This window comes from Phocoena sinus, chromosome 2, assembly GCF_008692025.1.
Source record: "Phocoena sinus isolate mPhoSin1 chromosome 2, mPhoSin1.pri, whole genome shotgun sequence".
Taxonomy (NCBI): Eukaryota; Metazoa; Chordata; class Mammalia; order Artiodactyla; family Phocoenidae; genus Phocoena; species Phocoena sinus.
The window spans coordinates 90,856,097-90,867,817 of NC_045764.1; the positions used below are offsets into that span (position 1 = coordinate 90,856,097).

Genomic DNA, 11,721 nt, shown 5'->3' on the forward strand with positions numbered 1-11,721 from the left:
CCGCAACTGGAGAAAGCCCGCGTGCAGCAATGAAGACCCAACACAGCCAAAAATAAATGAATAAATAAAATTTTTAAAAATTAAAAAATAAATACAACTACACTGAGATATCATATCTCACCTATTAGATTGTAAAAAATCCAAAAGTTTGATAACACATTCTCTTGACAAGTCTATAACGAGAGAGGCAGTTCCATACACTGTTGGTGGGAGTGCAAAATGGTACAACCCCTATGAAGGTAAATTTTGTAATATCTCAGAGAATTACAGATACAGTTACTCTCTTATCTAGTAATACAATTTTAGGATTCTATTCTGAAGCTACTGTACACAAAGTTGAAATAACATTTGTATACAGTTATTGTGACATAATTTATGTTGTTTATTTATTATTTTTGGAAACAACCCCAAAGTTCTTCAGTACAAGAGTGGTTGAATAAACAGTGGTATGTCCACTCAAATGAGTACTATGGATCTGTTAAAACTAATGAGGAAGGTCTATGTGTTTTGATATGAAGTAATCTCCAGGATATATTGTTAAGTGGATAAAAAAAGGTGCAGAATAGTGTTGATAGTATGTTACCTATTCTATAAGGAGGGGAAATAAGGGGAAAATATACATATTTGCAAAAAGAAATGATAAAAGTAGACACCAGAAACTAATAAAAATGTTTACCACTGGACAGCAATAGGAATGGGGCTGAAGGGCATGAAGAAAAAGGAACTTCCTCTGAATATGCCTTTTTATAAACCTTTGACTTGTGAACCTGTAAATGTTTTTCAAAATATAAGACTAAATGAAAAGAAGTGAATCCTAAAATTGGGGAAAAAAATGGAAAGAAATTACCCTAACTTTATATCACAATAGTAACATAATCACACAGGGAAAATAATTTTTCAAATAACTTTGGAATACTGTACTTTGACTGTAAATCCTTTAGTGGAACAAAAAGAAATATAAAATAATTTTAATCCTCATTCAGTGGTTTAATTGTTAGTAGTGATATTGATACTATTTTGAAACATATGTCGTATGCACACACACATATAATAGAGTAATGTAAATAAGTAATTATGTTTCTGTTATTAGGAATAAGAATTCTCAAAGTAAGATAAATTATATATAAATATAAATTCAGAAGATTTTTAAAGTGCTGTAATGTTAAATTTGAATTGAAAATATCAATATGAATTCCATTTTTTAATGCTTTTTCTAATATCATGCATCAGAAGGAGTATCAATGAGCTCCCTTGGCACCTAGATTTTGGTCTCTACATATCATTCCCCACTAAAAGCAACCAGGATTCCATGGTTGGATTCCTGGTCTAGGCCCATGTTTTTTAACCTTCTTCTCTTTTTTTTTTTTTCTAAAATCACACCCCCTCCTACAGAGCCTTTTTAGACTTTTTTCCTCCAATCACTCCCCGCCACCTGAAATTTTTTTAATACCACAGATAAACTTTATGTCTGTTTATGTATTGTAGCCATTTGATGGACCACAAACCAGTGGAATATCTAAGTTTTTTCACTTTCACCAAGAACCAATTTTATTGAGGATGCATGATCTAGGGCAAGGAAAGCACAAGGTGATCCTGAGGCATGTTGTAACAGAAGCAAGGAAGCAATCAAGCCTGAAGAGGCTCCCACTGACCAGAATTGGAATATTTTAGCATTAAAAAGAATAATTTATTGTAATTGATTAAAGTGGACTGAACATGTAAACATCTACAAGCTCATAATGAATCTTACAAAAAAGAGAACAAAAATAAAATAAAATAATAATCATCTGTCACTATTGATGAATACTTTTCACCAGCTCTTTCTTCTGAAAACTAATTAAAGGGAAATAAACATTTATCCTTCCTTTTCAGTAAGAACTGCAGTTTAATGTAATCAAATGGCCCCAGTTGAAGAGAGAAAGCTCTTCTTTACAGAAAATATGCCAGCTAATAAATACAGAATTGATAGAATTAGAAAATCACCACTTGATAGTCCTAATAAAGTAATTAAGGATCATCAGTGGATACTAACACAATTAGGTGAAATGTTGATCAGGTTCCACAGTGCCAAAGGATTATCTCTAATCAGAAGGGGAAAACTTTACGATGGTGAGATCTCATGGGCCCCACTTTAACTTTGTTAGTAAGTTTAGCCTTAGTGGGATAATGAGACATTATGTTCATCCAGTATGATGCAATATAAAGTACACAGGATTACCTCTTGAAGTATTCTTGACAAAGTTATTTATTTATTTATTATTTTTTTTGGCTGTGTTGGGTTTTCATTGCTGCGCACGGGCTTTCTCTAGTTGCAACAAGTGGGGGCTACTCTTCGCTGTGGTGCTCAGGCTTCTCATTGCAGTAGCTTCTATTGTTGTGGAGTACCGGCAGTAGGGGCATGGGCTTCAGTAGTTGCAGCATGTGGGCTCAGTAGTTGTGGCATGCGGGCTCTAGAGCGTGCAGGCTTCAGTAGTTCTGGCACACAGGCTTAGTTGCTCCGCAGCATGAGATCTTCCCAGACCAGGGATCGAACCTATGTCTCCTGCATTGGATTCTTAACTACTGCACCACCGGGGAAGTCCCAAAGTTATTTAAACTGAATCATTGAACCAGTCGGAATGGCCATCATCAAAAAACCTACAAACGATAAATGCTAGAGAGGGTGTGGAGAAAAGGGAGCCCTCCTACACTGTTGGTGGGAATGCAAACTGGTGCAGCCACTATGGAGGACAGTATGGCGGTTCCTTAAAAAACTAAAATTAGAGCTACCATATGATCTAGCAATCCCACTCCTGGTCATATATCCAGAGAAAACTGTAATTTGAAAAGATACATGCACCCCAATGTTCATAGCAGCACTATTTACAGTAGCCAAGACATGGAACCAACCTAAATGTTGATCGACAGATAAATGGATAAAGAAGAAGTGGTACATATATACAATGGAATATTACTCAGCCATAAAAAAGAATAAATAATGCCATTTGCAGCAACATGGATGGACCTAGAGATTATCATAGTAAGTGAAGTAAGTCAGACAGAGAAAGATAAATATCATATGATATCACTAATATTTTGAATCTAAAATATGATACAAATGAACTTATTTATAAAACAGAAATAGACTCATAGCCATGGTAAACAAATTTATGGTTACCAAAGGGGAAAGGGGGGAGAGGGATAAATTAGGAATTTGGAATTAACATATACACACTACTATATATGAAATAGCCAACAAGAACCTACTGTATAGCACAGGTAACTATATTCAATATCTTGTAATAACATATAGTGGAGACAAATCTGAAAAAGAATATGTATACACATAACTGAATCACTTTGCCATACACCTGAAACTAACATTATAAATCAACTATACTTCAATTTTTTAAAAATTATCAAAATATCAAAAAAATTATTTAAAATGTAAGCATTTGTTTTTACACTAAAAAAAGAAAAAGAAAAACACCTCAAATGGACTTCCCTGGTGGTGCAGTGGTTAAGAGTCTGCCTGCCAATGCAGGAGACACGGGTTCAATTCCTGGTCCAGGAAGATCCCACATGCCGTGGAGCAACTAAGCCCGTGCACCACAACTACTGAGCCTGAGCTGTAGAGCCCGTGAGTCACAACTACAGAGCCTGCATGCCACAACTACTGAAGCCCATGCTCCTAGAGCCCGTGCTCCACAACAAGAGAAGCCACCGCAATGAGAAGCATGTGCACTGCAACGAAGACTAGCCCCCACTCGCCGCAACTAGAGAAAGCCCGTGTGCAGCAACAAAGACCCAACGCAGCCAAAAATAAAAAATTAAAAACAAACAAGAGGGCTTCCCTGGTGGCGCAGTGGTTGAGAGTCCGCCTGCCGATGCAGGGGACACGGGTTCGTGCCCTGGTCCGGAAAGATCCCACATGCCGCGGAGGGGCTGGACCCGTGAGCCATGGCCGCTGAGCCTGCACGTCCGGAGCCTGTGCTCCACAACGGGAGAGGCTACAACAGTGAGAGGCCAGTGTACCACAAAAAAAAAAAAAAAAAAAAACCCAAGAAAGAACACCTGAATCATTGAATCAAGCCTTTTGTATCTGTCAGTTTATAGGAAATACAAGGGATAGTGAAACAAGATAAATGTTTCTGTGAGGAAGCAATCAGACAAATCCAGAGTGTAGAATGTGACATTCTGTGAGACAGCTGGCCTGTTCTTTTCAAAAAGTCACTATGAGGGACTTCCCTGGTGGCACAGTGGTTAAGAATCCGCCTGCCAATGTAGGGGACACGGGTTCGATCCCTAGTCCAGGAAGATCCCACACACCACGGAGCAACTAAGCCCATGTGCCACAACTTATGAACCTGTGCTCTAGAGCCCGCAAGCCACAACTACTGAGCCCATGTGCCACAACTACTGAAGCCTGCACACCTAGAGCCCATGCTCCACAACAAGAGAAGCCACCACAATGAGAAGCCCACGCACCGCAACGAAGAGTAGCCCCCGTTCGCCGCAACTAGAGAAAGCCCGCAAGAAGCAACGAAGATCCAACGCAGCCAAAAATAAATAAATAAATTTATTTTTTTAAAAAGTCAGTATAAAAAAATAGGGGGGAGCTCGATTCTAGGTTAACACATTGTTGACTGGGGGATTTTTGCAGAAACTAACACCTGTGGCCATAATACATCTCCAGTCAAAAATGTGTTAAAAGAGACTTTGGAGACATAATAAAATGGAATGCATAGTTCATGTTTGGATCTTACTATAAAAGACATTTTGGGAATAATTGGGGGAAATTTGAATATGGATTGGGTACTAAGATGATATTAGGGTATTTTTAAATTTTGTTAAGTTTATTAATGGTGTATGGCTATGTAGGAAAATTCCTTATATTTTAGAAATGAATACTGAAGTATTTAGAGGTGAAATGACTCATACTGTTCGTCATTTATTTTAAAGAACTTCGGCATGAAGAAATAGATGAAACAAATACGGCAAAATGTTAACATGTTAAATATAGGAGATGAAAATATAGGTATTGATTGTACTAGTCTTTCAACTACTTTTATTTTTTTTAATATATTTATTTATTTTTGGCTGCGTTGGGTCTTGGTTGCTGGGCACGGGCTTTTCCTAGCTGCTGCAAGAGGGCACTACTCTTCCTTGCAGTGCGCGGGCTCCTCATTGCAGTGGTTTCTCTTGTTGCAGAGCACGGGCTCTAGGAGCATGGGCTTCAGTAGTTGTGCCATTTGGGCTCAGTAGTTGTGGCTCACGGGCTCTAGAGCGCAGGTTCAGTAGTTGTGGTGCATGGGCTTAGTTGCTCCGCGGCATGTGGGATCTTCCCAGACCAGGGATGAACCCGTGTCCCCTGCATTGGCAGGTGGATTCTTTCTTTTTTTTTGGCCATGTAGCACGTGGGATCTTAGTTCCCTGACTAGGGTTTGAACCCGCACCCCCTGCATTGGACGCACGGCATCTTAACCACGGGACCACCAGGGAAGTCCCAGCAGGCGGATTCTTAACCACTGTGCCACCAGAGAAGTCCCTGAACTACTTTTTAAAAAATATGTTTGACAATATTCATAATATAAAGTTTAAAATATTAAAAATGGTTTGTATGAAGGGTCCCTAGGAAATGCTACTTCTCAGCCTGAGGAAGTGTAAGTTGGTTTTCACTTATATTGACAACCTGTGGTTCTTGAATTCTTCCTCATAGCCTTTTTTTATTCTTCCCTCTCTCTCCCTCACCTGTCCAGCCCTCTTTGACTCTATGCACAGCAACCAGACCTCTGATAGCCCGTTTTCTCCACCTCGCACTCTTCATTCACCTACCCTGCAACTCCGGCAGCGCTCTGAAAAGCCCCCTTGGTGTAAGTAATTGTTTTAGAACTGCCTAGAGAAGGCCAAGAGGGAATGGAGGGATTGGTGAATAAGAGACTCGTCACAGGAGGGAAACAAAGATGAGGGTTGAAGGACCAGGAGTAACCAGGCAGGGAAGCAGTTGCACTTGCTGTTTCCAAGATGAAGGGCGGATCTGTTTATTCTCTCTCATCCGTCGCTTCTGTCCTCCATGTGCCCTCTATCTCCTTGGAGGGGCTCCTTAATGATAGTGGCTCAGAGGGTCCTTTAGGGAAGAAAAGATGAAGGCTGCATTCTCCTCAAGTCCCCATTTGGTCTCTACAGCTTTCTCAGTAAAAATGACTTGGGAGGAAACCTAGATATATAGAAAAGCTGGGAAAAAGAAACTAGAATCTGCTACTACTTTCTACCTGTCCCTTCTTTCAAGGTGTCTGTTTTCATTTGTAAGTTCAAGTTCAGGTGCTGCTTTTTCCCATCTCTTCTTTATAATATCTAGCCTATCACTGTTTATCCTTGGTAACAGTGTGAACAGTGGAGCCACAAGGAATTCTTAGGGTAATTGTAGAGGGGGAGAGATACCAGTGGTGACCAGACGGGATAAGGCCCAGAGACACTGGCAATGGAAGAATCCTTCCCTTATTCGTCCTACCTCCAGGGACTATCTAAAATCAAACATTATTTTAATTGGATAGAACTGAAGCAAAGATTCATATTTTTAGCATTGGGGCAAACAGTTGTAGAATTTTGCCCTTCTCCTAGCACCCTCTATGCAGAAGAAACTTTCCTTCCTGACACCAAGAATTCTTCCCCTGAATTTCAGATTATCCTATATTCCCCTTGCCATTGGTCCTTTTACCTCTGTCCAATAGTGTTTATAGGTTCTGTGCCCTAGAAATCTTATCTTTCTTCAACTTCTGTTTCTGTCTGAACTCTTTGATTTGTCTGAATCAAACTACTAGCTGAATATTAAGGTTACTTCTATCCTTGGGTGAACTCAGCTTACACATGTTTTCTTCTTTTTTAAATCTCAGTATCAGATGTATAGCCTCACTGGTAAACATTTTCTTTAGGGTCTGTCTGTCTGCCCTAAATAGGCCTTGTTGGCCCCAAACCACATTCCTCTTTTTTTTTTTTTTTTCCACTTGAAGCATGCCTCATATAATCCTTTACTGCAGCGGTCCCCAATCTTTTTGGTATTAGGGACTGGTTTCGTGGAAGACAATTTTTCCACGGACCAGTGGGGAGGGGCATGGTTCAGGCGGTAATGGAGTGATAGGGAGCGATGGCAAGCGGCTGGTAGATGAAGCTTCTTTGCTAGCCCACCGCTCACCTCCTGCTGTGCGGCCTGGTTCCTAACAGGCCTCGGATGGGGAGGGGGGCGCTGGGGACCCCTGCTTTACAGAAAAGAGATAGCTGGCATTCCTTAAATTCAATGACTGTTGGAGCCTTTGCAGACTCAGGTTTACCAGCTTCCCTGGTTCTCATTGATGACAAGCTATTCAGGTGTCCCCGATTTCCAAAATCTATCATTATTGATATCAGAGTGCTTTAAAGCTACAGTACCATCAATTAGTATGATATTTACAAAGGGAAAAGTAGATTAGTCCCCTACTAGAGATTAATGAAGAGGTAGAAGTTGGGGTAGGAGTTGTCCCACAGTGTAACTGAAGACTCTAAGGCCTTCATTTACTACTGTCAAGATCTAGGAATTAGTTTTTATATTTTATATGTATATAATATCCATAAGCCTGTAACACTGTATGTCCCAAGACTTAGAGGGTCTTAACCCTGGATCTGTAGATGGATTTCAGGGTAAAGTCTATGAACCCCAGGAATTATATGTAAAGATGAGGGGGAATATCCATATGTACATTTTCCTGGGAAGATAGTCCATGACTTTCATTAGAATTTCAAAGGGGCTCAGTGACCCCCAGAAAGGTTAATTAAGAACTGCTGCCATTAAAAAAAAAATAAAAGAACTGCCGCCATTTAGAGATTTCATGGCAGTCTTCCATCTTTGAGTAAATCATTTTCCTTCCTATTATTCTGATTCACAAAGTTTTTCTACATTTTCCTGCTTACTTGTCTCTTGGGCAGTAAATAAAGGTTACCTCTGCCCCAGAAATGTGCTTTAAAGAAATAATTCTTAACAAAAGATATACATCAGATTTAACTGGGAGTGTTTCAACATCCCACACCTTTACCCTAAATGTAGAATTAGAATCTCTGGAGATGGAATCTGGAAATATCTATTTTTAAAAAAAATTTCCCATAGTTTTGGTATGTAACCCTAATTATGAACCACTGGTATGAAGTGTTCATATGCCTCCAAAGTAAGAATGAGGGGCCATGGGAATTTGGAGTTGGAATGGGGGTACATTTATGAAAGAACTGGATGAAGTGGGCCTCAGCACTGTCTCCTGAAGTCTTAGATGTCCCTTAGTGCCACTCCTGTAGTATACCTTAGGCCAAAGCAACAGTTCCTGGGCTAGGCTAACTTAGGAGTCTCTGCATAACTTAAGAAGAATTTAGACCCTCTTTCCCGAAGACATGAGTAATATAGGCCGTCTGTTCTGGCATTTGAACTACATACATAGAACCTACTCTTCCATCTTGTCTGACTTGGTCTCCTGACTTTGCTTTGCAGACAGCAGTGGCCCTTCCAGCACTGTGTCCAGCGCTGGTCCTTCCTCCCCTACTGCAGTGGATGGTAACTGCCATTTTGGCTTCAGTGATCACCCCTCCCTAAATTCACATGTGACTGAAGAACATCAAGGCCTTGGGCTGCTCCAGGAGACCATTGGGAATGGAGCACAAGAGCTCCCCATAGAAGGGGAACAAGAGCCTTTTGAACGAAACCAGTCCCCACAGGAACCACCTGTGGAAACCAGCCAGCCATGCCAGAAGGTTGCTGAGGAGGTCAGCCAACCATGCCAGAACATCCCTGAAGAGGAGGTCAGCCAGCCATGCCAGGAAGTCCCTGACATCAGCCAGCCATGCCAGGAGAACCATGATGATGTTAACCAGACTTGCCAGGAGGTCCCTCAGATCAGCCAACCATGCCAGAATGCCAGCCAACTGTACCAGAAAGTCTCTGAGGAAGCTTGCAAGCTTTGCCAGGAGAACTCTGAGGAGGTCAACCAGCCACGCCAGGGGGTCCCTGTGGAGGTTGGCAGGCAGGTCCCTGGGTTCCCTGTAGGGGTTGGTGGCCTGGCCCAGGAAATTCTTGTGGAAGTCGGGAAACCAGCCCAAGGGATCCCTGAGGAGCTCAGCCAGCCATGCCAGGAATTCTCTGGGGACATTGGCAGGCTGGCCCAAGAGGCTTCTGCAATCATTTTGTTGTCTCAGGACATCCCAGAGGTTGATAAACCATCCCAAGAGTTCCCTGGGGAGGGTGATCTGCATGTCCAGGAGGTCCCAGAGGAGGTGAATCAGCAGCAGTCCTATGTGTTCCCTGAGTTGATTGACCAGCTGTCTGGAGAGGATGTTCCTGAAGTCCAGTATCCATCTAGCAATGTAAACCCTCAGAGCCAGTCTCTAGCCTGTGACCAGAACTCACCCCTTCCACCAGCAACATGTGATTAATCATTTTCTCATTTGTGGTGTCACACTATACCAGACATTTGAGCTAGCAAATTTTTCTGTTGGCTAACTCACCCGCCAGCATTAAGGCCTTGGATCTCACCAGAGGTGTCTGAGGAAGCAGTCCTCTTGGCATGAAGCATACCTGTGCCAGAGCTGGGCTTGGGGAGGAGCCAACTTCAGGTTAAAGCAGCTGTTGACTTCTCACCCAGCCATTAGACTTGAAAACGATTTCCTTCAAGAGGTAAATGGGTCTATCATTACCTAACTTTCTCTGATCATCCCAGGAAATCCCAGATTGGTAAAGGAACTGCCACTTAACTGCTGAAGACAACACCTGGGGATAGCAAGTGCAAAAGGGGACTCCAAGGTCTCTACTTTTCCAGAAAATATTCACAACTTTTCAAGGTACCCTTAGACCATATGCGCATTCAGGGGACTCTTGTCTTTGTTAGTATCCTCAGGTGGGCCCAGGATGGCTGTCTGAAATGTCTGGGAAAAAAGAGTTCCTTTCCCAAACAAATATCCGTCATGGCCACAAATTTTTAGATTGGGCTTATGGATGTTTCCGTATCATCCCCAGGTGCCCTCTCTGCCCTAGTCCTGTTCCTCTGGGCAATAGCTCTAGGGAAAAATAGGTATTAGATTGCTGTGAAAATTTCAGAGTAACTACTTAAAATGCTCTGAGGGTTCTTGGCCAATCTGTAAAGCTGGGCCTCCTTTTGTTGTGGGACTATATGGCTTAGGAGATATTGTAGTAGAGAAAAATCAGGTTCTATTTTAAGCAATCAGCAGAGATCAGTATTGTACAGACATGAGCAAAGATTATATATATATTTCTGTAGTCGAGTCAGGGACAGACTGGCCAAAGACCAAATACTCCAGGGTCCCCATAGGATTTGTCCTCATATCATTGTGTCTTTAAGGCCAGGTGTGATTATGAAGCTTTTCCCAAAGATCTGGGGATGGGGATGGGGATGGGGGTGAGTAGGAGGGGTAATGTGGTCATTGGAGTTGGGGGCCGGAACATTATGAGTGCTCAATAAATATAAAATAATGAGAATAGTCAACCATAATAATGGTGGTGATGATGTCCTTGTGAATTCAAGAATGAATGACTGGGGACTTCCCTGGCGGCACAGTGGTTAAGACTCTGTGCTCCCAATGCAGGGGGTCGGGGTTCAATCCCTGGTCAGGGAACTAGATCCCACATGCATGCTGCAACTAAGAGTTTGCATGCCACAACTAAGGAGGCTGCTGGCCGCAACTAAGGAGCACCTGTGCTGCAACTAAGGAGTCTGCGAGCCACAACTAAGACCTGGCACAACCAAATAAATAAATATTAAAAAAAAAAAAGAATGAATGACTGTAGGTCAGTCATGTCTGTGACTGAATTAATCTGAACCAGTCAAAAGCCATTGTAGTTGAGCAGGATTGGACCTTAAAAATATGGAGATTGAACATCCCAGGAGGTCCCTATGGCAATCAGCCTACAATCCCAAAATTTCTTAAATAAATAGTGTTACCAGGAAGAGAGGTTCTATCTCTGTGAAGCACCAAAGGGTACAGTGCCTTCTCACCAGATCGTTGGAATCACCCTCTTAATTTTTAACTGATGCTTGGGAGTGAGTGTCAGGAGTTGATATAAACGGCGTGTGCTTTCTTTACCCCCTTGATGTCTTCACATTGGGAAAGCCTAGAACACTAGGGGGGCTGGAATATCCCCCTCCGCATGTATTCACATTCACAACTTGGCCTTTCCTGACATACCCAGGACTATAAAGGGTTTCACTGCAGAGGAAAATCCAACATTTTATAATATTTCATGGAAAGCCTGACTGCACAGGTGAAAGCTGTTTGCAACCTCAATAGCCTCTGGACCTCTTAGGGCCCCTCAATTCCTTACCTCTTTGGTGTTCTCCTACGCAAGGTATCTGATGCTGGTTATTCGGTCCTTAGCTCTTGACCCGATGGTATGCAGATCCCCTTCCCAGGAGGCCCCCTGCCTTTCTTTCCTCCCCAAAACCAAATGTATTACCCATACTTGGGCATTCTCAGTTCCTATTACCCATACTTGGGCATTCTCACCTATTTTCAGAAATAATGCTGGCTTCCCATAACTTTTTCTCCCTTCACCCGCCCTATATTCTCTGGCTTCCCTGGGTCCTGGAACTGCTTCCAGTCATCAAAGGCATCAAGATAAATGACCATGCTGGTAGAAGCAGAGAGTTAGAAGCCAGGGCCCAGCAACTAAGCAACGTGTGGAGTCAGAAAAGGCCTAAGCAGCACTACGGCGTC

The 11,721-nt window shown here is 42.1% G+C and overlaps 1 protein-coding gene across 12 annotated transcripts in view; it reads left to right on the forward strand.

Moving 5' to 3' along the window:
* The window catches only part of PPIP5K1 (diphosphoinositol pentakisphosphate kinase 1), a 49,869-nt gene extending 39,372 nt beyond the window's left edge, over nt 1–10,497 (forward strand). For 6 of the 12 annotated variants that reach the window (XM_032619378.1, XM_032619426.1, XM_032619388.1 and 3 more), the window contains 2 exons: nt 5,739–5,852; nt 8,489–10,487. In XM_032619378.1, coding sequence (XP_032475269.1) covers nt 5,739–5,852; nt 8,489–9,426 — 1,052 coding nt within the window. In that variant the 3' untranslated portion in view covers nt 9,427–10,487. Of the gene's footprint in view, nt 1–5,738; nt 5,853–8,488 lie in introns of all 12 variants that reach the window. The other 6 variants (XM_032619343.1, XM_032619362.1, XM_032619356.1 and 3 more) reach the window with 2 other exon arrangements.
* The last annotated feature ends 1,224 nt before the right edge of the window (nt 10,498–11,721 follow it).